General features: G+C 45.0%; 1 protein-coding gene across 4 annotated transcripts in view; it reads left to right on the forward strand.

Annotated features, from left to right (window-relative positions):
• The window catches only part of ccdc33 (coiled-coil domain containing 33), a 275655-nt gene that overhangs the window by 251017 nt on the left and 1547 nt on the right, over positions 1–23091 (forward strand). For all 4 annotated transcript variants that reach the window (XM_087981982.1, XM_043680294.2, XM_087981983.1 and 1 more), the window contains 7 exons: positions 4671–4866; positions 6182–6270; positions 8504–8635; positions 10090–10174; positions 11177–11313; positions 13369–13452; positions 22837–22953. In XM_087981982.1, the coding sequence (XP_087838108.1) occupies positions 4671–4866; positions 6182–6270; positions 8504–8635; positions 10090–10174; positions 11177–11313; positions 13369–13452; positions 22837–22953 (840 nt within the window). The remainder of the gene's footprint in view (positions 1–4670; positions 4867–6181; positions 6271–8503; positions 8636–10089; positions 10175–11176; positions 11314–13368; positions 13453–22836; positions 22954–23091) is intronic.

Here is a 23091-nt window from a genome sequence, read left to right on the forward strand (position 1 = left end):
AAAGAAGAAGGGTTTATGCCCGAAACGTCGATTCTCCTGCTCCTTGGATGCTGCCTGACCTGCTGCGCTTTTGCAGCAACACATTTTCAGTTTTGAAAAAGAAAGGCTTGTATTTATCTTCTCTCCTTCAACAGTCTCTTGTAAGGCAGGGTGACTTCCTTCCTCTCTGGAGTTGTGGCTCCTGAGGTGACTGAGCAATCCAATACTGGATGTGGACATCCTGCCTCAGGGGGGCAGGTGGTGTCTGAAGAGGGAGCTGGGTGGATGAGGTGCTCACATTTACACTTCACTCTTTGCGTTTGCCTTCACCTGAGCTTGTTGGCGATGCCAGGAATAGTTGGCACCTTCATGGGTACTTCTTCTCCAGTGTGGGCAAGAGATTCCACAGGTCGCTGAGAACACTCCAATCTTTTTTCAGGGAGACTTTGAAAACATTTTCTCTCAGATATTATCAGCTTTACTGAATTAATCAGCCTAGAGTATTGACTTCTCTGTCCATTCGTGTTCTGGTATTGGCCTGTTTCTGGGTAACATTCCTCACATAAATAGCTATAAAAAAAAAGTCCCAGCCTATTTTTATAACTCAAACCCTTCATTCCCAGCAACATCCTGGTAAATCTTTTCTGAACCCCCTCCAGTTTAATAATATCCTTCCTATAACAGGGCCACAAGACCTGGACACAGTACTTCAGAAGAGGCCTCACCAACATCCTGTACAACCTCAACATGACTTCTCAACTGTGATAGTCAACCGTCTGAGCAATGAAGGGAAGGGTACTAGACACCTTCTTAATCACCCTTTCCACTTGTGACACACATTTCAAAGGATTATGTACCTGAACCCCTCAGTCTCTTTGTTCTACAACACTCCCCAGGGCTCTATCACTTGTTTGTTTGACCAAAATGCAATACCTCGCAATTATCCAAATTAAACTCCATCTTGGGATTTGATTAGTTTAGGTTTCCTACAGGCCCTTTGGACCAACCAGTCCACACTGACCCTCCAAAGAATAACCCACCCAGACCCATTTCCCTCTGACTAATGCACCCAATACTATGGGCAATTAAACACGGCCAATTCACCTGACCTGCACATCTTTGGACTGTGGGAGGAAACCGGTGCATCCAGAGGAAACCCACGCAGACACGGGGAGAACATGCAAAATCCACACAGACAGTTACCTGAGGCTGGAATCAAACCTGGGACCCTGGTGCTGTGAGGTAGGAGTGCTAAGCACTGAGCCACCATGCTGTCCCTATTAGTTTAGTTTTGGAATATGGTCACATGTGCTAGTTGGACTGAAGGACCTGCTTCCATGCTGTATGACTCTATGACTCATTAGCAGCTTGGAGATATGGGAGTGTAGAGCCAGTGGTAGATTGCAATAAAACCTGTGTTATCACTGTTCTTCGAATCACAATGTTAGGGTATATAACTACTCAATAATGAACCTTCTGACACTTATTTTGCTTGCAAACTTATTTCTTTGCAACGTGATTAACCTTTTGGCACAAAGAAAACTCATAGCATCATGAAATCGGGGAGCTCAATGTCATGTTTCAGATAGAGTTAGTTGATCAAGGACATAGCTGTGACTGCTTATCTCTTCCTGTGAGCTGCATGTGAGGAAAACTGTTTAATACTCCCTGATATTTACTAACCCACTACTGATGCTGTTGCTATGACAATCCTTTTAAAAGTCAGGTTTATGGGGTTCAGTGGGTCAGACATTGACTTGTAACCAGTTTTAACACTGACTCTTGTATCCGCTGAGGAGAGGGTTCAAAAGTGGTTGAAAGGTTCATGACTCTGGTGATTGTAAGGGTCCCAGTGATTCAGGTGGTAACTCCCTGCCTCTGAGCTCGGTGGGCATGGATTTGGGTTTTGCCAACCTCCTATTTGCCTGTGCTGTGGGATACGGCACTGTTGGAGGCGCTGTCTTTCCAGTGAGGCAATCACCGGGAGCTGACTGGGTTTCCCAGGCAACGTATACCTTGTAGGTGGTGGACCAGTCAGACAGGAAAGGCAGGGGATGAGTTAACTCGGGCAGAATTCCAAACATCTGAACAATGTAGTTTCTTTATTCCTATGGACAGAGCCATCCCCCTTGCCCTGCTCACCTAACTCTGACCCCACCGCTGGGGCAAATCAAGTCTTGAGCGTCCCCCCACCATGGGACACAACATCTTTTCCTTCCAGTCCATCAATAAAGGTCTCTGAGTCTAACTTAAACAAAACTGAAGGTCAGAGGGTACCACTCTCGCCCCATCCTGGCTTTAAGTTCCTCCCGGATGCCTTTAGAGTCATAGTCATACAGCACTGACAAAGACCCTTCAGTCCAACGCGTCCATGCCAACCAGCTTTCCTAAATGAATCTAATCCCATTTACCAGCATTTGGCCCAATTCGCTCTAAATCCTTCCTTTTCATGTGTCCATCCCAAAGTCTTTTAAATGCTGTAATTGTATCAGCCTCCACCACTTCCTCTGGCAGCTCATTCCACACACACACCATCCTCTGCATGAAAATGTTGTCCCTGAGGTCCCTTTTATATCTTTTCTCTCTCACCTTAAACCTATTCCCTCTAGTTTGGGACTCATCCATCCTAGAGAAAAGACCTTGACTATTCACTCTATCCATGCCCCCCCCCCCCCCCCCCCCGCCAACCATGATTTTATAAACTTCTATAAGGTCACCCCTCAGCCTGTAATCCCAGTGCAGGACATCTCACCCAAACCCCCTCCCTCCACAAAGCATTGGCCCCAGGAGGTTACCCCAAATCACCCTACCCAAGTTCTGCTTATGGGAATTCTTGAGGTTGTGAAAGACGCTATATCAATGCCAGTCTTTTGTTTTAATTCACCTTTTCTTTTGCATCACCTCTTACTGTGATATTTGCAAACAATTTTATTTCGGTTTTACGACTGGAAGTGTATATTAACAATCAGTGTTCCAGTTGTTAACCTTCAATAACAAGAAGTGAAACGATGACTGTGGCATTATCTCTGTAAGTGGATGGTATGATTATCCACCTCTGATTCCCAGGGGAAGTGGGGTGTGTGATCACTGCCCATCTGATCTATTGTAATGAACTTGCTTATCTCCCATTCACACCTGCCAGTTCAGTCATTGTAACTGTTTCCAACAGGTTTATTATGGGCTGGCCCCAAAGAATTCAAAGGCCATACAAAATATCGGTGCTAAAGTCACTGTTAAAACGGCATAAATTAAAATCGATTGTAACATTTAAAGTGCATCAGCCAGAAGGAAGTCATTCAGCTTGTCATACCCCAGCTCTTTGGAACAGTTTTTCAATTTCTTCTATTCCCTTGCGTTATTCCTGAAGTCCTGTACATTTTCTCTGTACAATATCCATTTCCTTTTCAAATGCAATGGTTGTATGAGCTGGTGAAAGCTGATTTATTTTAGAAAAAATAAATTATTTGTTCACAGGATGTGGGCATCACTGTCTAGGGCAACATTATTGCTCAAGCCCAGCTGCCCTCAAGAATATGTACATAGTGTCATAGAATCATAGAGATTTATAGCATGGAAACATATCCTTTGGTCCAAGCCGTCCATGCCGACCAGATATCCCAACCCAATCTAGTCCCACCTGCCAGCACCCAGCCCATATCCCTCCAAACCCTTCCTATTCATATACCCATCCAGATGCCTTTTAAATATTTCAATTGTACCAGCCTCCACCACTTCCTCTGGCAGATCATTCCATACACATGCCAACCTCCGCGTGAAAAAGTTGCCCCTTAGGTCTCTTTTATAGCTTTCCCCTCTCACCCTAAACCTATACCCTCTAGGTCTGGACTCACCAACTCCAGGGAAGAGACTTTGTCTATTTACCCTATCCATGCCCATCATGATTTTATAAACCTCTATTAGGTCACCCCTCAGCCTCCGACGCTCCAGGGAAAACAGCCCCAGTCTATTCAACCTCTCCCTTTAGCTCAAATCCTCCAACCCTGGCAACATTCTTATAAATCATTTCTGAATCCGTTCAGGTTTCACAACGTCTTTCCATTGGAAGGAGACCAGAATTGCATGCAATATTCCAAAAGTGGCCTAACCAATGTCCTATACAGCTGCAACATGGCCTCCCAACTCCTGTACTCAATACTCTGACCAATAAAGGAAATCATACCAAACACCTTCTTCACTATCCTATCTACCTGTAACTCCACTTTCAAGGAGCTATGAACTGCACTCCAAGTTTTCTTTGTTCAGCAACACTCCCAGGACCTTATCATTAAGTGTATACGTCCTGTTAAGATTCCTGCCTACAGATCTGCTGTCTTAGAGACATAGAGTCATACAGCACGGATCAGACCCTTCAGTCCGCTAGTCCATGCTGACCATGTTCCTGAACTAAACTAGTCCCACTTGCCTGCATTTAGCCCACACCCCACCAAACTTTCCCATTCATGTACTTGTCCACGTGTTTAAATGTTGTAACTGTATCTCGCAAGGGAAGTTGGTTGGGCAATAAATGTTAGGCTTGCTGTTGTTATCCACACCATATGAATGTGTTGGTGGGTGGGGGGGGCTGTGCAATAACTCCACGGTTGCTAATATCAGAAAAAGCATGCTCTTGGGAAATGGAACTGGTTGCCTCGTTCCACTCTTTATGTGTGTGTGTGTGTGTGTGCTGGCAGGAGCTGGATAATTACCGGACCGCCATGCAGAAGATGGCTGAGGACATCATTAACCTGAGGAAGGATGTCACGAGGCTGGAGGTTGAAAACAGCAAACTGCGGAGTGAGCTGAGCTCCCATCAAGACCTCGGCCGAGTTCTGTTGGATGACACCGACATTGATGTGATGACTAAAGCAGAAATAGCTGACAGAATAGGTCTGGTTTTAAAGTACTCGTACCGTCATTGTGAGCATACCGTTGAGGTAAAATCGGTGATCGTGTCCCCGATCTATCTAGTTTTCTTTTGTTTATAGTCTCAGAATCCCAAGAGTGTGGAAAGAGACCTTTCAGCCCATCAAGTCTGCACCAATCCTGCATCCACCTATCGCCTTCCCACCTTCCTTCTCCCCAGTCCCACCCTCCCATTTATCTCTCAGCCCCCTTCCCCTCCACATCTCTGATGAAGGGCTTATGCCTGAAACGTCAACTCTCCTGCTCCCTGGATGCTACCTGACCTGTTATGCTTTTCCAGCACCACACTTTTCGACTCTGCACAAACCCTCTGAAGAGCAAGTTTAGTTATTCACCCAGGGAGATGCGGAAATCCCTGGTTAGGCCTGCACGTATTACCAATTTATCCCTAATTGCTGTGGGTCTGGAGTCATGTGTAGACCAGACCAGGTAAGGATTGCAGTTTCATTCCTAGAAGGACACTGGTGAACCAGATGGGTTCTAATGACAATCAACAATGGATTCATGGCCATCATTAGACTTTTTAAACTGAATTTAAATTCCACCGTCTTCCATGGCAGGATTGGTGCCCAGGTCCTCAGAACATTATCTGAGTTTCTGGATTAATAGTCAAGTGATAATACCGCTATGCCATTGCCACCCCTACCCAGACCCAGACCCTCCCTATCCCAGTAATCCCATATTTAGCATGGTCAAACCACTCTAACCTGAACATTTTTGGACAGTGGGAAGAAACTCACACAGACACAGGGAGAATGTGCAAACTCCACACAGACGGTCTCGCAGAGGTGCAATCAAACCCGGGTCCTTGGCGCTGTGAGACAGTGGTGCTAACCACTGAGTCACTGTGCTACCTCAGTTATGCTTTCCAACAATGTCAATAGCACAGGCTTTCATAGCTGGCTGATCAACACTCTGGACCATGAGATAATATAAAATAGACTTTCTGCACAAAGATTAAAGAGCTATCCACTGAGTAACTCAATAGTATTTTATTAAATTAAGCTGAACCCATCGCTTCCTAGTCACAGATCTTGGGGCTACATTTCCTGGAAGGCGTTTTTATCCTGCACTTGACTTTCTGTCTGCAGAAAGAGACCAATCTGTCCTTCAGGCCCGCGGTAGCTCCTTGATGAACAACTGTCCTTAGTCCCCGTGTTGCTGGATTAGTAAAGGGACTGGTTCTCATTGCTGTTAGAAACCATCATCTAAATTGTGTGGGTGTGGAACTGAACTTTAAACCTCTTTTCATTTGTATTTTTGCTTATTTGATTTCCAGTTTTGTTAAGACAGAAACTGGCCACAGAGACTGCGGAGCTTCTGAATTGCAAAGACAAAGTGCAGCAGCTCCAGAATGAATTGATACGGGTGAGTCATGGGGGAATGGAAGTGTCTTGTGTGGATGATATTCCTTTTAAGGGCCCTGGGCTATCCAGACAAACCAGGGAGGTCTCGGCCTTGACCTACACATCCAGTGATTGGGGCGGCATGGTGGCTCAGTGGTTAGCACTGATGCCTCACAGTGCCAGGGACCCAGGTTCGATTCCTGCCTTAGGTGACTGTCTGCTTGGAGTTTGCATGTTCTCCCTGTGTCTGCATGGATTTTCTCCCACAGTCCAAAGTTGTGCAGGTTAGGTGGATTGGCCATGCTAACTTGTGCAGGATGGATGGGTTAGCCAGGGGAAATGCAGGATTACAGGGATAGTGTAGTGGGGGATGGGTCTGGGCCAAATGGTCTACTTCCACAGTGTAGGGATTCCAGGACTCTTTGGAAAAACTGGTCTGTCTCCATGAACATGGTGAAGGGGTGGGTCATGTCGATCTCCTCAGTGGAGCTGGCTAGGGTGAGGAGTGCAGAGGGTGTGGGTTGGTGTCCAGGTTGTGTACTGTGAAATATTGGAAACCCCAGGAATGGGATCAGGAATCACAGCACTGGGACATGCCACCCTTTAGGAAGGGATCCTGAGTCATCTTGACTTGGCAGAAATCTAAGCTATAATTCTGATTCAGCGTGTGGGTGGGAGTGGTCTGGAACCTGCAGGTGGTGGTGATCTTGCCAACTGTCTGCTGCCCTTTTCCTTCCAGCGTGGTAGGGATGGGAGGTTATGAGGGCGCTGGCAGAGGAGGCTTGCTGAGCTGCTGTAGTGCATCTTATAGACGGCACAACGCTGCTGCTACTGAGCATCAGTAGTCAAGGCAGTGAAGGAAGCCAGAAAGTGGACAGAGTGCCAATCAAAAAGTCTGCTTTGCCCTGGATGATGTCGAACCTCTTGAATGCTAGCCATAAGGTGTAGCAGCAGAAGAAGGCCATTCAGCCCACCATGTCTGCTCTGTCATTCAATGAGATCATGGTTGTTCTGATATTCCTCAGCTTCATTTTCCTGCCTTTTCCCCATAATCCTTGATTCCCTTATGGATTAAAAATCCCTCTTACCTCAGCCTTGGATTTGCTTAATGACCCAACCTTTCCAAGCCCTCTGTGGTAAAGTGTTCCACACAGATTCACCACCCTCTGAGAGAAGAAATTCCTCCTCATCTCTGTCCTAAATGAGCAACACCTTATTCTGAGGTTATCTCCTTTGGTCCTAAACTCTCCCCATCCACACTGTCAAGTCCCCTCAGAATCCTGTGTGCTCCAATAAGGTCTCCTCTCCTTCTTAAATCCAATGCACACAATGTCAACTGACTCAACCTGTCCTGATAAAACAATCCCTCCATACCCAGGATCAGCCGAGTGAACATTCTCCAGAATGCCTCCAATACCAATGCATCCTTTCTGAGATAAGTCAGTCAAAACTTAGTGTTCTTAGAGCTGCGCCTATCCTGGCAAATGTATTGGTATTCAATAACACCACTGACTGTAATATTATGAAGAACTGACCCAAATTAAATCTGATTTGTGGAAAGTGGTAGGCACTAAGTATCTGCAAAATCTTGGCATGACGTAGCTCTGGCAAACGTGTATTGAAATATTGACGTTTAATATTATTGTGCCCAGATTCCATCACTGAGTAATGGCTATAATATTAATATCCTAGAGAGCTGAGAGGGCTGGTCATCAAAGATAAATATAAGAATTTACAAGGAAGGTTTTAAGGAGGCCTTGTCTGCTTTTAGAACGGTAGAGGGTGTTGAATGCTGATCAGTTTGAAACTTGTAACATTATGAATTGAATGGATCAAATTGATCCCGGGGATGTTGCTCATTGTGCTGAAGGATTGCAAAGATACGCAAGTTTTAAAAAAGAGTAACATCTGTGTAAAAGGAAATCCAGGTCACTTTAAGGCTAGTAGATTTGTGGAGTGAGTTATGAAGAAATGCCAATGGGAGAATAGGGCAAATGGGGCATGAGGCAATCCAGGACAAAACATTGTCTGTGGGATGTGGTGATTTTTTGCCTTGATCTTACAGAAAAGTAACATGTTTGTTGGTTTTTAAAAAAAATTTACTCATGAGACATGGGAGTCCCTGGTTGGACCACCTCTATTGCTCATCTTTAGTCCCTTAGTGTGTTTCTCATGTTCCTAATCTAAGCTTCAATGGCTGGCATGGTGGCTACCTTTGTTCAGTAAGACCCCGATGTCATTATTGTTTGTTCTAGAAGAACGATCGTGAAGCTGAACTTTTGAAGTCACAGAAAGCCCATCAGCAGCAGCTGGCAGCGCTGCACAAATACCAGGAAAAAATGCACAAATCAAAGATTCTGGAAGACACCATACGGCAACAGGAAAAGGTAAGGGAGTTGGTGAAGACGTGCAGAGTTTGTAACATACACAAGTTCCAATTTTTAAAGAGACATCTCATTTGGGTTCTGGGAAGGCTGAACATGACTTTCCATTTAACAGGTCCTGCTTAATTATGTTTCTTTTTATTTATTCACGGGATGAGGGGCGTCACTGACTGGATCAGCATTTATTGACCATCCTTAATCGCCCTGGAGAGGGTAGTGAGCTACCTTGTGGAACAACGTGCAGTTCATGTCGTGTACATACTCCCACAGTACTGCTGTGGAGGGAGCTCCAGGATGTGATTCAGCAACAAAGTGTGGGGGATGGGGGGAATGGCAAAGTGACTCTGCGGTCACAGCAGCAGGGACCGGGGTTCAATCCTAGCCTCAGGTGTCTGTCAGTGTGGAGTTTGCACTGTGTCTGTGTCAGTCCCCTCTGGGAGCTGTTTCCATGCTGAATGCCTCTAAATTCCTTTGTAATGTTAAAGACATTGAGATAACCTCTCATCTGCTCTTTTCTAAGGACAAGAACTTCCTGGTACTTAGACTCTCCTGGTTCTGGTGTCCATTTTAGCAATTGTTTGAACCAAAGTCAGAAACTTAGCAGACAATGGAACTTTGCGGGTAGGGGAGAAACACTGCTGTGTGTCCCGGGTTGTAAAAGGTCATGAGAGCCTCCAGCTCATCAAGACAAGAATCTCTCAATGAATTCCTATTAATATTTCCTTTACACTTTACCATGTCTTAATGAATTACTTTTGACTGTTCTAACTTAGGTACTAGTTTTGATTTATAGAGTCATAGAGATGTACAGCATGGAAACAGATCCTTTGGTCCAACTTGTCCTTGCTGACCAGATATCCCAACTCAATCTAGTCCCATTTGCCAGCACTCGGCCCATATCCCTCTAAACCCTTCCAATTCTTACACCCATCAAGATGCCTTTTAAATGCTGTAATTGTACCAGTCTCCCCCACTTCCTCCGGCAACTTACTCCATAGATGCACTACCTTCTGTGTGAAAAAAGTTGTCCCTTAAGTCCCTTTAAATCCTTCCTCTCTCACCTTAAACCTATGCCCTCTAGTTTGGGACTCCCCCCACTCCAGGGAAAAGACCTTGTCTATCTATCCTATCCATGACCCACATGATTTCTTTCCTAAAAGCTCAAAAAATGCAGAGATTAATCTTATTTTCTTTCTCATTTCTTGTTTTGTTGCAAAACTGAGTATGTTATTGTACTTAAAGTTTACAAACCCCTGTCACGAGGACATTCTTGTTTGACAGTTGAGCAAATTTTATTATTTGAGTGACTTGCCGGAATTATGGAGATATCCTGGGATCCAGTCAGTTTCATACCTTCACAGATTTAAGTGCAGTATGGTTTAGATTCGGAATCAAGTGCTCTCCACACTGGATGAATGGCATTCAACCGATCTATCAAATGTCATTTGTTGTTGCAGGTTATTGAAAGAATGGAGACTCTTTTGGACAAAAAGTTGAAAGAGAGACCGAAAGCAAAGCCCGAAGCATCTAAAAAGCGTACGGGTAAATTCAAGTGACAAACAAAGAAATAGGAGCAGGAGTAGGCCATTCGTCCCCTTGAATCTGTTCTGCCATTTAACAAGATTGTGAATGATTTTCACTTCTACTCTACTCGCACAGCATAGTCGCTTTGACTCCGTCAGGGTTCAAAACTCTATCAACCTCAGCCTTGAATATACTCACTGAGCTCTCTGGGATCAAATATTCCAAGTTTCACTATCTACTGAGTGAGGAAATTTGTTCTCATCTTTGTCCTAGATGGATGAGCTCTTGTCTTGGGATTATAACCCCGAGTTCTGCAGTCAGTTGAAACAGCCTGTCAGCATCAGTTGATTGAAGCATTAAGTATCGGACAACATTCCGGAATGTTGTCAGTAAATGTTCACATCTGAGATGTGACATACAGGTCATTCTGCTGTGACACAGCAGTTATGTTCCTCTGCAACGTTGCACTATGGAAAACCACGCTGTAGAAAACCACACTGTAGGAGATCGCTAACAGAAAATCGCTTACCCATTCAGTAGAAAGATTACGTTATCCAAACAATGTCCACAATTGGCCAACCGCGTTATAGCCAATTTGTGTTGACCAGACATGTGTTACAGCAGAACAACCTGTAAGTCATTTAAGAACAAAAAGACATATCAAGGGCATCACATCCTGAGATATGAAGGACTTGAACCTGGACCTTCTGGCCCAGAGGTAGAGACACTATCTCCATGCTACAAGTAATTTAGTCATGTTGAAAAAAAGCTTTTAATCAATCTGTTAGGATGCACCTCCAGAGCAGGTGAGACTTGAACCTGGAATTTTTGGCCCAGAGGCACAGACACTACCACTGTACCACAAGAGCCCAAAGCTTTGTGATGTGTGTGGACTGTGAAATTAGTGTAACTTAATGAATTGATTTTTGGTGTAACTGAGTGGCCATGTTGCTCATGGTTCCGACAGTGCATTGGTGTGTCAGTAATGTATAATGGTGAATCCTGTTTGCATTTGTATAGTGAATACTGAGGACAACATAAGGAAAGAGGTGGAGTCTGTCCTGTTGGCAGAGAATGCCCGGCTGAGGGAAGAGATTGAAAGGTTACGCCTGCAGCCTGTGCCCATCTTAGTTCAGCATCCCATGCATTTACAGAAGGTATGATTCCTTTATCCAATAAATGAGATCTGATTAACATGTGGACTCTAGATTCTTTAACATTTTAATTGACTGGAATCTAAGAGTTGAGAGTGTGGTGCTGGAAAAGCACATCAGGTCAGGCAGCACCTGAGAAGCAGGGGAATCGATGTTTCAGGCGGAAGCCCTTTGTCAGGAATTCTTGATGAAGCACTTATGCCCGAAACGTTGATTCTCCTGTTCCTCGGATGCTGCCTGACCTGCTGTGCTTTTCCAGCACCACACTCTCAACTCTGATCTCCAGCATCTGCAGTCTTCACTTTCTCCTGGAATAAAAGAGCTCCTAAAAATTTACCCTATACTGGCTCGCTCAGTTGCTGGAATTCGTGAGGGGTATGGATAGAGTAAATGCTAGTTGTCTTTTCCCGAGTTTGGGGGATTTCAGGACTAGCGAGCACATTTTTAAGGTGAGAGGAGAGACATTTAAAAAAGACACGAGGGGGCAAATTTTTTACACAGTGGATAGTTTGTGTGTGGAATGAACTTCCTGAGAAAGTGATGTGAGTTCAATTACAACGTCTAATAGACATTTGGATAAGTACACGAAAAGGCAAGGTTTGGAGGGACATGGGCCAGGAGCAGGCAGGTGGGACTGGTTTAGTTTGGGATTAGGGCCAGCATGTTCTGGTTGGACCGAAGGGTCTGTTTCCGTGCTATGTGACTCTGTGACTCTATGAATTCTTCACTGAGCTAAAATGTTTTGAATTTTGGAACCATACAAGGACTCAAACCCATTATCTAACTGATTGGCTTTGCTTCACTGTTGGCAGTAGTACCTTTCACTCGCTTAAAACCTCCCTCTGACATTACTGTGGCCTGAAGAGATATATTTTGTCCTGTTTTGTTTTTGAAGAGGGATTTTAAGACAGAGGTGGAAAGCTGTCTATTGAAAGCCCTAATAGTCAGGACTTTTTAAAGTAGAACAATAGAACCCTAAGTGGAAGGGTCAAGTTGCCACAGAACCAGGAGTTTTGGTTTTTAGTTTTTCAGTAGCAGTTGCTGGGGTCTTGAAGCTGGGTTTGGAAGCTGCAGTATATCTCTCCCTGCTACTTTCTCTCTATCTCTATCTCAGATTCTTCTTGATTAATTTTCCGACTGGACTGACCAGTTGCCTGTGAGACAATCAGATTTTCTGAATTTGCCTTTTACCAAGAGTGTCCTTACTCGACCCGGAATATTAACTCGGATTTCTCTCCACAGACGCTGCCAGACCTGCTCAGCTCATCCAGCAATTTCTAGTTTTGTTGCTAATCTACAGCATCCACAATTCTTTTGGCTTTTAATAATCCAGAGGTCCTGGCTAATGTTCTGAGGACATGGGTTCGAATTCCATCAGGGCAGTTGGCAAAATTTGAATTCAATCCAAATCTGAAATTAAAAAGGTGGACTATTTACATCTATGTAACCATTGTCGATAAGTGCGGCAGGGCGAAGGGGGCTGAGAGATAAATAGGAGGGTGGGGGTGGGGGTGAGGTAGCAGGTAAGGTGATATGTAGTTGCAGGTAGGGGGGGATGATGATGATAAGTCGGAGTGGATAGGTGGGAAGGAATATGGACTTGGTCTTCCCAGCTACCTCACCCCCACCCTCACTCTCCTATTTATCTCTCAGCCCCCTTCTCCCCTACTTCACATTCCTGATGAAGGGCTTAAGCCTGAAACGTCAACTCTCCTGCTCCTTGGATGCTGCCTGACTGCTGTGCTTTTTCAGCCTCTTCGACTCTGATCTCCAGCATCTGCAGTCCTCATTTTCTCCTAATTTATGTAACCGCCGTCAATTGACCTAAAAGCTAAAAATAAAGCCAAACTGCAGGTGCTAGAAATCTGACTGATTCTCTAATGACCTTTAGGGAAAGGTATCTACCATCCTTGCCTGGCCTGCTGTACATGTGACTCCAGACTCACAGCAATGGGGTTTGAAGGCCAAAGAATGCTGACCTAGCCCACACCCCATGAAGGAATATAAAAAAGCCCCTTCTTTATGCTGATCTTTTAACTGCCCTGCTCTTTCTTTCAGGAGTCCCTCTCTGACTCGGAGAAATTAAGTCTCTTAGCAAGATTGGAGAAGACTCAGAGACGCGTACAGACACTGGAGACGCTGGTACGTAGACTTTGAAAGACGCTTTCAGCTTGCATGTCTCCACACTCCATACATTGCTGTGAGCTGCTATTTCCCCACTCTTTGAGGCATTGGACTGTAGGCAATAATGTAGAAAGGTAGCCTGACTGTCTGCTCTTCCATTAGGAGTCTGCGCTGGAGCCAACATAGGCCAAGGCACCAATTCTTTGAATTTGCACCCTTGTCCCCAGAGTGCTGGCCTGGGCCTCAGTGTTACTAGCACAATGAGATTCCAAAATAATGGAATCCAAATGCATAACAGTCTTTTAGAAACATAGAAAACAAGAGCAAGATTAGGTCATTTGGCCTTTTAGTGTGATCATGGCTGATCATTCAACCCAATACCATCTTCCCACTTTTTCCCTTTGAGTCCTTTAAGTTTTATGAGCTACATCTGACTGCTTCTTGAAAACACTCAATGTTTTGGCCTCAACTGCTTTCTGTGGCAGAGAATTCCACCACTCTCTGGGTGAAGACATTTCTCCTTATCTCAGGCCAAAATGACCACTGCTTTATCCTTAAACTGTGACCCTTTGTTCTGGATTCCCTGGTCATCAGGAATGTCTTTCCTGGGTTTACTCTGTCTAGTCCTGTTATAGTTTTATAAGTTTCTATGAGAACACAACCCCTCTTATTCTTTAAATCCCCATGAAGGTGATCCTAACCTGCTGTGGTTCTGTTCGCCGAGCTGGAAGTTTTTGTTGCAAACGTTTCGTCCCCTGTCTAGGTGACATCCTCAGTGCTTGGGAGCCTCCTGTGAAGCGCTTCTGTGGTGTTTCCTCCGGCATTTATAGTGGCCTGTCCCTGCCGCTTCCGGTTGTCAGTTTCAGCTGTCCGCTGTAGTGGCCGGTATATTGCGTCCAGGTCAATGTGTTTGTTGATGGAGTTTGTGGATGAGTGCCATGCTTCTAGGAATTCCCTGACTGTTCTTTGTTTCGCTTGCCCTATAATGGTAGTGTTGTCCCAGTCAAATTCATGTTGCTTGTCGTCTGCGTGTGTGGCTACTAGGGATAGCTGGTCATGTCGTTTCGTGGCCAGTACAGCAGACAGCTGAAACTGACAACCGGAAGCGGCAGGGACAGGCCACTATAAATGCCGGAGGAAACACCACAGAAGCGCTTCACAGGAGTCTCCCAAGCACTGAGGATGTCACCTAGACAGGGGACGAAACGTTTGCAACAAAAACTTCCAGCTCGGTGAACAGAACCACAGCAACGAGCACCCGAGCTACAAATCTTCTCACAAACTGTGATCCTAACCTATTCAGCCTCTCTTTGTATTTCAGTTCTGCTATTGCAGGATTCAATCTGGTGAACATTCATTGCGCCCTCCCCACAGACAAAACATACTTCTTCAGATAATGAGACCAAAACTGCACACAGTACCCCAGTGTGGTCTCACCAAGGCCCTGTACAATTGCAGCAAAACATCTTGCTCCTGTACTCAAACCCTCTCGCACCATGACGGAATCTCCATGCTTGTAATATCTCAATGTCAATTTGCACCAACAGTTATAAAGAGGAGAATGAAAGTCGTCTCCAATCTAAAACAGAAAGTGCTGGAGAAATTCAACTGATCATAGAAACTGAAAGAACTGCAGATGCTGTAAACAGAAACAAAAACAGAAGTTGCTGGAAAAGCTCAGCAGGTCTGTCAGCATCTGTGAAGAGTTAAAGGTTCGGGTCCAGCGACCCTTCCTTAGCAGATCATAGAATCCCTACAGTGTGGAAGCAGGCCACTTGATCCATTGAATCTATACTGACCCTCTGAAGAACATACCACTCACTACCCTACCTTTGCATTTCCAATGGGTAACACACCTAGTCTGTACATCCCTGGACACTATGGAGCAATTTAGCATGGCTAAATTGTCAGAGAGAGAGGAGGAGGAGGGAGTGTGAGAAGGAGCAGGGGCAGGGGGTTGTGGGGGAGCTTCTGGTCCGAGTCATTGAGAGGTCCCCCCACCCTGGGGTAATAGCTGGGGCAATGGTGCCTATTCAGTGGCCTCAGTAATGGCCGCTCCTCTCCATGGCACCTAATCTGCACATCTTTGGACTGTGGGAGGAAACCCATGCAGAACAGGGAGAATGTGCAAACTCCACATAGATAGTCGCCCAAAGTTGGAATTGAACCCAGGTCCTTGGTGCTGTGAGGCAGCAGTGCTAACCACTGAACCATTGTGCCACCATTAAGGACCTGCAGAGAGAAATACAGAATGAATGTTTTTGAGCCCAGTGACCTGCTGTCAGGACTGAAAGCCACCGGCGAATTGTGGTATTTATGCTGGTGATGATGGGTGGGGACTAGAGGACGAGTGAGTAGTTCAAGGAGATGATGCCAAGGGAGACAGAGAAAATGGAGAGGCAAACAAAGCAATTGATGTTAAGCTGAGAGGGAGATAAATAATGAAGGGAGGGGGCTAACAAAAAGTCTAAGTAGTTGAAAATGGGTTGGCTGTGATGGGAGCAACCACAGCAAAATGGGATGTGGGGGTGCAGGCGGTTGGGTAACGAATGTGGAGAAAAGTGTTCACTCTCTGAAATTGTTAAACTCGTTGTTGAGTTCTAAAGGCTGTAAGGTACAAGATGGAAAGATCTTCCAACTGTGTCGCAGTGCTATCTCCCCTCACAGCGCAATTCCCTCTGCCATCCCTGGGCCTTGGGTTGTCAGAGAGAGAGGAGGAGGAGGAGGGAGTGTGAGAAGGAGCAGGGGCAGGGGGTTGTGGGGTAGCTTCTGGTCCGAGTCATTGAGAGGTCCCCCCACCCTGGGGTAATAGCTGGGGCAATGGTGCCTATTCAGTGGCCTCAGTAATGGCCGCTCCTCTCCATGGCAACTGATTACACCCCCAATCATAATGAGGCTACCTCACTCCCCATTTCCATGGTGACATGATAAGGGGAGAGAATTGTCACCTCACACTGCTTGGGAACTCAAATGCCTTCACGGGGTAACCAGGGCTGATGGGGTGTTAGCTTGATTGAGTTTTTTGAAGATGTAAGCGAATAGATTGATGAGAGCAGAGGGGTAAACATTGTCTAAATGGACTTTAGTAAAGCCTTTGACAAGGTTCTGCATGGTAGATTCATTAGTAAAGTTAGATCACGTAATCCAGGGGGAGCTTGCCAATTGGATACAAACTTTGCTTTTGATGGTAAGAGACAAAGTGTGGTGGTGGAAGGTTGTTTTTCGGATTGGAAGCCTGTGACCAGTGGTGTGCCACAAAGATCGGTGCTGTTATTTGTCATGCATATGGATGAGAATATAGGAGGTGGTTGGTAAATTTGCAGATGACACCAAAATTGATGGTGTAGTCAACAGAGAAGAAGGTTATCTAAAATGCAATGGGATCTTGATCAATTGGGCCAAAGGGCTGAGGAGTGGCAAATGGAGTTTAATTTGGATAAATACGCGATCTTGTATTTTTGTAAAACAAACAAGGGCAGGACTTATACAATTAATGATAGAGCCCAGGGTGATGTTGTCAAACAGAGAGACCAAGGGGTTCGTGTACATAGGTCTTTGAAATTGGTGTTACAGGTAGACAGGGTGGTTAATAAGGCAGGGAGAAAGTGAATGCTTCGTCTTCTGCCTTGGGACCCTCCAACCTCATGGGATCAAAGTGGATTTCACCAGTTTCCTTCATTTTCCTTCCTCCCACCTTACCCCAGATGCAAACTTCCAACTTGGTACCGCCCTCTTGACCTGTCCTACCTATCCATCTTCCTTCCCACCCTCCTCTCAACCCTCCTCTCAACCGGCTCAACCCTCCTCTCCAACCTACCACCTTCACCCCACCTCCATCTACCTATCATGTTCCCAGCTACCTTTCCCCCCCCCCTGCCCCTTCCCATTTATCTCTCAGCCCCCTTGGCCCTGATGAACAGCTTATGCTTGAAACGTCGATTCTCTTGCTCCTTGGATGCTGCCTGACCAGCTGTGCGTTTCTAGCACCACACTCTCGATTCTGGTTAATAAGGCATTTAACATGCTTGCTTTCATTGTTCAGACCATTGAATATAGGATTTTAAATGTTATGTTGAGGTTGTGTAGGATGTTATTCAACCCACGTTTGGAACAAAGTCCAGTTCTGGTCACCCTGCAATGGGAAGGATTTTATTAAATTGGAGAGGGTTCAAAAACGATTGACCAGGATGTTGCTGGGGCTGGAAGGATTGAGTTGTGAGAATAGGCTGGGACTTTTTTCACTTGAATGTACAAGGTTGAGGGTGACTTTATAGAGGTTTATAAAATCATAAGGGACATGGGTAAGCTGAATAGCAAAGGTCTTTTCCCCAAGGTGGGGGAGTTCAAAACTAGGGCACATGTTTAAGGAGAGAGGGGAAAGATTGAAAAAAGGACCCGAGGGGCAACTTCTTCACAAACAGGGTGGTTCATATGTGGAATGAATTGCCAGAGGAAGTGGTAGATACAGGCACAGTTACAACTTTAAAAGACATTTGGACAGGTATATGAATAGGAAAGGTTCAGAAGGATATGGGCCATATGCAGGCAAGTGGAACGGTTTAGTTCGGGAAACTTGGTTGGCATGGACTAGTTGAACCAAAGGGTCTGTTTCTGTGCTGTATGACCTTATGAGCTGTTGTTCCTCTAGCTTGTGTTAAGCTTTGCTAGAGTACTGTAGCAGGCCTGAGACTGAAATATTGGCCAGGGGATGCAGTGGTGTGTTGAAGGCTGTTTGTGCGGCTGGAACCTGCTGGAGAAGGGTTACACCGGAAACATTGACTTCTTCACCTCCTAATGCTGCATGCTTGCTCTGTTCTTCCAGCCTCCTGTCTGTCTACTTTGGATTCCAGCACCTGTGATTTTTATTGCCTCTAGCCTGGAGTGCAGTGTCATACCACAGGAATCAGTGCTAGGGACCTTATTGTTGTTGTGGTTCTGTTCGCCGAGCCGGGAATTTGTGTTGCAGACGTTTCGTCCCCTGTCTAGGTGACATCCTCAGTGCTTGGGAGCCTCTTGTGAAGGCTTCACCTTATTATTGGTGATCTTCATAAATGATGTCATAGTGGGGGAATGAAAAATGGGCTTGTGCAATGACACATAGATTGGTTCGATAGTTGACAGCGGGGAGGAAGGTGTTAGATTACAGGAGGGTATACGTGGATTAATCAGGTGGGCACATCAGTGGCAGATAAATGTGATGTCTGCACTTTGGAAGAAGTAATAAGACAATGGAATATGCAATGAATGGCAGGACACTATGAAGGCCAGATGAACAGAGACATCTTGGATTGCTTGTCCACAGGTCCCTGGCAGGGCAGATTAGTAGAGTAGGTAAGGCAGCAGGCAGGATGCTTGCCTTTACGACATAAATGAAAAGGACAGGGAGGTCAGAGAGTTGTACAGAACTTTGGTTGAGCCATAGCTGGAGTACTGTTTGCAGTTCTGGTCACCATGCTATAAGAAAGATGTGATTACACTCGAGGAGAGTGTGGAAGAGATTCACCAGCTTGGTACCTGGGATGGAGCATTTCAGTGATGGAAGAGAGGCTGGATAAGCTCAGGTTGGTTTCTTTGGAGCACAGAAGGCGGGGGGAGGGGTGTTGCTGATAGAAGTGTATAAGATTGTGCGAGGCATGAACAGGATGAATATAAAGCAGCTGCTCCTCTTATTCGAAGGGTCAATAACAAGGGGCATAACTTGAAACTGAAAGGCAAGAGGTTTGGATGAGATTTGAGCAAAATGCTTTTCACCCAGGGGACAGTAGAGCTCTGGAATGCACTGCTTGGGAGGGTCGTTCAGGCAGGAAACCTCAAACATTAAAGTACTCGGATGAGCATTTCAAGTGTCATAATATTTAAGGCTATGACACTAGTGCAAGAAAGTGGGAGCTGAAGGCCCTGTTCTGAAATGTACGATTCTAGGAACACTTACCTCTTCCTAAAGCAATGGTAGTACAAACTGTGAAAAGATTCTGAAGTGCTTAAAGTGAATCGTTAGTAAAAGAAAATGTTTAAGTAGTTTTATTCCCCCTGGGTGGCTTAGTGCGTTGATGGGACTTTGATGAAGTTGTTCACGTGTTGGCAAGCATTCTGCCAAAGGGAGTTCCTCGAAAATGCAGGAATCTTGCTCAGAAAAAGGCATTTGGATGGGTATATGAATAGGAAGGGTTTGGAGGGATATGGGCCGGGTGAATGCAGGTGGGACGAGATTGGGTTGGGATATCCGGTCAGCATGGCCGGGTTGGACCGAAGGGTCTGTTTCCATGCTGTACATCTCTATGACTCTAAAGCTGAAGGTAAACTAAATCAGAGAATTGGATCCGTAATTGATTCATTACCTGCCAAACACTATAGCGGTCAGAACAGAGTGGATGTAGTTTAAGAAAAAGTGTCACTACCATTTCCTCAGGGCCAATGAGGGATGGATGGTAAGAAGTCCCAGAAGATTGTGCACATGGACATCATGTTTCTGCAGAAATGCAAGAAAGTAGGAAAAATCCCAAAACTATTCAATATATTGCATCAGTGTATGACACTATGATCTTTTGCTGTAAATTCTGTATCCTATGATTCTACTCCACGAGCTACCTGACGAAGGAGCAGCGCCCTGAAAGTTTGTAACTCCAAATAAACCTGCTGGACTATAATTTGGTATCATGTGATTTTTAACTTTATCCACCCAGTCCAACACTGGCACCTCCACATCAGGAAGATGGATGTGAGGGATGAACAATTTTTCTTTAAAAATTGAATAAAGCCAAAGTTAATCACCGTGGACATTGGAAATAGAACATAGAACATAGAACATAGAAGAATACAGCGCAGTACAGGCCCTTCGGCCCTCAATGTTGCGCCGATCCAAGCCCACCTAACCTACACTAACCCACTATCCTCCATATGCCTATCCAATGCCCGCTTAAATGCCCATAATGAGGGAGAGTCCACCACTGCTACTGGCAGGGCATTCCATGAACTCATGACTCGCTGAGTAAAGAACCTACCCCTAACATCTGTCCTATACCTACCCCCCCTTAATTTAAAGCTATGCCCCCTTGTAATAGCTGACTCCATACGTGGAAAAAGATTCTCACTGTCGACCTTATCTAAACCCCTAATCATCTTATACACCTCTATCAAGTCACCCCTAAACCTTCTTTTCTCCAATGAAAACAACCCCAAGTGCCTCAGCCTTTCCTCATACGATCTTTCTACCATACCAGGCAACATCCTGGTAAACCTCCTCTGCACCCGTTCCAGTGCCTCCACATCCTTCCAATAGTATGGCGACCAAAACTGCACACAATACTCCAGATGCGGCCGCACCAGAGTCTTATACAACTGCAACATGACCTCAGTACTCCGGAACTCAATTCCTCTACCAATAAAAGCCAGTACGCCATATGCCTTCTTCACCGCACTATTTACCTGGGTGGCAACTTTCAAAGATTTGTGTACATGGACACCAAGATCCCTCTGCTCATCCACACTACCAAGTATCCGACCGTTAGCCCAGTACCACATCTTTTTATTACACTTACCAAAGTGAATCACCTCACACTTAGCTACATTGAACTCCATTTGCCACCTTTCTGCCCAGTTCTGCAGCTTATCTATATCCCGCTGTAACCTGCCACATCCTTCCTCACTGTCTACAACTCCTCCGACTTTCGTATCATCCGCAAACTTACTCACCCAACCTTCTAACCCCTCCTCCAGGTCATATATAAAAATGACAAACAGCAATGGTCCCAAAACAGATCCTTGCGGAACACCGCTAGTGACGGCACTCCAAGATGAACATTTGCCATCAACTATTACCCTCTGTCTTCTTCCAGCCAGCCAACTCCTAATCCAAACCTCCAACTCACCCTCAATGCCATACCTCCGTATTTTTTGCAGTAGTCTACCATGGGGAACCTTATCAAACGCCTTACTAATATTCTCCAATCCTAAAAGCCATATTTTTGTATATACCTATTATGTTATTTGATCCTAATGACAGGCTATGTTCACATTAGAAATCAGCCTCAATTTTTCTTTCCATAATTGTACATTTTCCTTGCTAGTATTTCATAATGAAGTAGAAGAGATCAAACAGGTGATGTGTTGGGAAGGTCAGTGGGATTTAAACGCATGCCCACTCCTTGCATCGGAAGCACGATTGCCATTTTAACATGTCAAACATCCGTATCCACGGTGATGGTGCACGATGTGGCAGATAAGTGGACCCTGGTTTTTGGTGAGATTTTTTGAGGCTCAGAATATTGATTTCATTGCCGATGTCTCCACTAAACTGTGAAAATGCAGGAAAAGCTGAGTGGGTCAGGCAGAACTTGTGAAGATAGAAATCAATCTAACATTTCAGGAATAGTGTCAGACCTAGCAGGTTTTAAAACAAAAATTTAAATAATAGTTCACCCTTTGACATGCCATGGTGAAGGTTCCTACCAGCAAGTGTAGTTGTTGATGTGATGTGATGATGAGCATTTTACTGCAGTTGGGTTAAGCAATAGCAAGGCGATAAATAAGAGAAATCAGAAACTACAAAAGTTTTGTATCTGATTGGAGAACAGCTGGAAACAGACACAATGGTAGAGCTGAACATGTGAATTGGGAGCAGTAGTTACCCCCTGAGCTTGCTAGCCATTATTCAGGACCATAGCTAATCTGATTGTGGCCTCAATTCCACCTACTTCCTGATAACCTCTGACCCTCCTTATCAGTCACCAATGCACCTACCTCAGAACTGAGAATGTTCAAGGACTGATCTCTGCTTTGTGCTGGGCTAGAGTGTTTCAAAGACTCCCCAAAGCACAGACCCTTCTTTAAAGCATTTTCTTCTTCTTTTCTTCATTCATGAGATGTGGCAGTTGCTAGTAAAGCCCACATTTGTTGCCTTTCCATATTTTGCCTTGAGGGGCCAGTACAGCGAACAGCTTAGTTTCAAGTTATCGTGTGTAGGACAGGCTAAGTAAGGATGGAAGATTTCCTTCCTAAAAGGACATGGGTTTTTATAACACTAGATTTCAATTCCAGATTTAAATTCTTCCAGCTGCCATGGAGGGATTTGAATTCATGACTCTAGGGTTTTAACTAAACCTGGACTACTAGTCCAGTGAAATTATAACCTCCTCCCTCTTGACAGATACCACAAAGCTTACGGAGTATAGTATTTGCATATTTTTCTGTTTTCCAAAGTAAATGGAGCATGCTGGTGGATGATTGATATATTTTCTGCAGGCAAAGCAGTTTTGTTATGACAAAGGAAAACCAAAAGGTTTGATGCATTAGTTCATTGTGAAGTATGTAAATTGTTACCAATCCAGGTACATGTTAACAGTTAAGTCATGCCTTCTGCTGGAAATAACTGATCTTTATTTCTCTCTACTGTTTATTTGGTAGTTGGAGGAGAGTTCACGGAAGTGGGGGCGGGAGAAACAGGAGATGTTGACAAGGCTCTCGGAATATGAACATGGTTTTACCAGAACCTCTACCATCGTGTTGCATGACTTTCCCTCGGTGAGTGAGATTGTTCTCCCAATACTGATCGTCTCTGGCAAACCTTGGTATCCATTATGTGTTTTTGGAAAGGAGTTCTGTTTTAGTAAAGAGCTTTTTGGAAGCTGAGAAACTCAGTGAGTGGGCAAAGTTGAAGAC

This window comes from Chiloscyllium plagiosum, unplaced genomic scaffold (genome assembly GCF_037043375.1).
Source record: "Chiloscyllium plagiosum isolate Xiang-an unplaced genomic scaffold, Cpla_swu_hap1 HiC_scaffold_42, whole genome shotgun sequence".
In the NCBI taxonomy this organism is placed as follows: Eukaryota; Metazoa; Chordata; class Chondrichthyes; order Orectolobiformes; family Hemiscylliidae; genus Chiloscyllium; species Chiloscyllium plagiosum.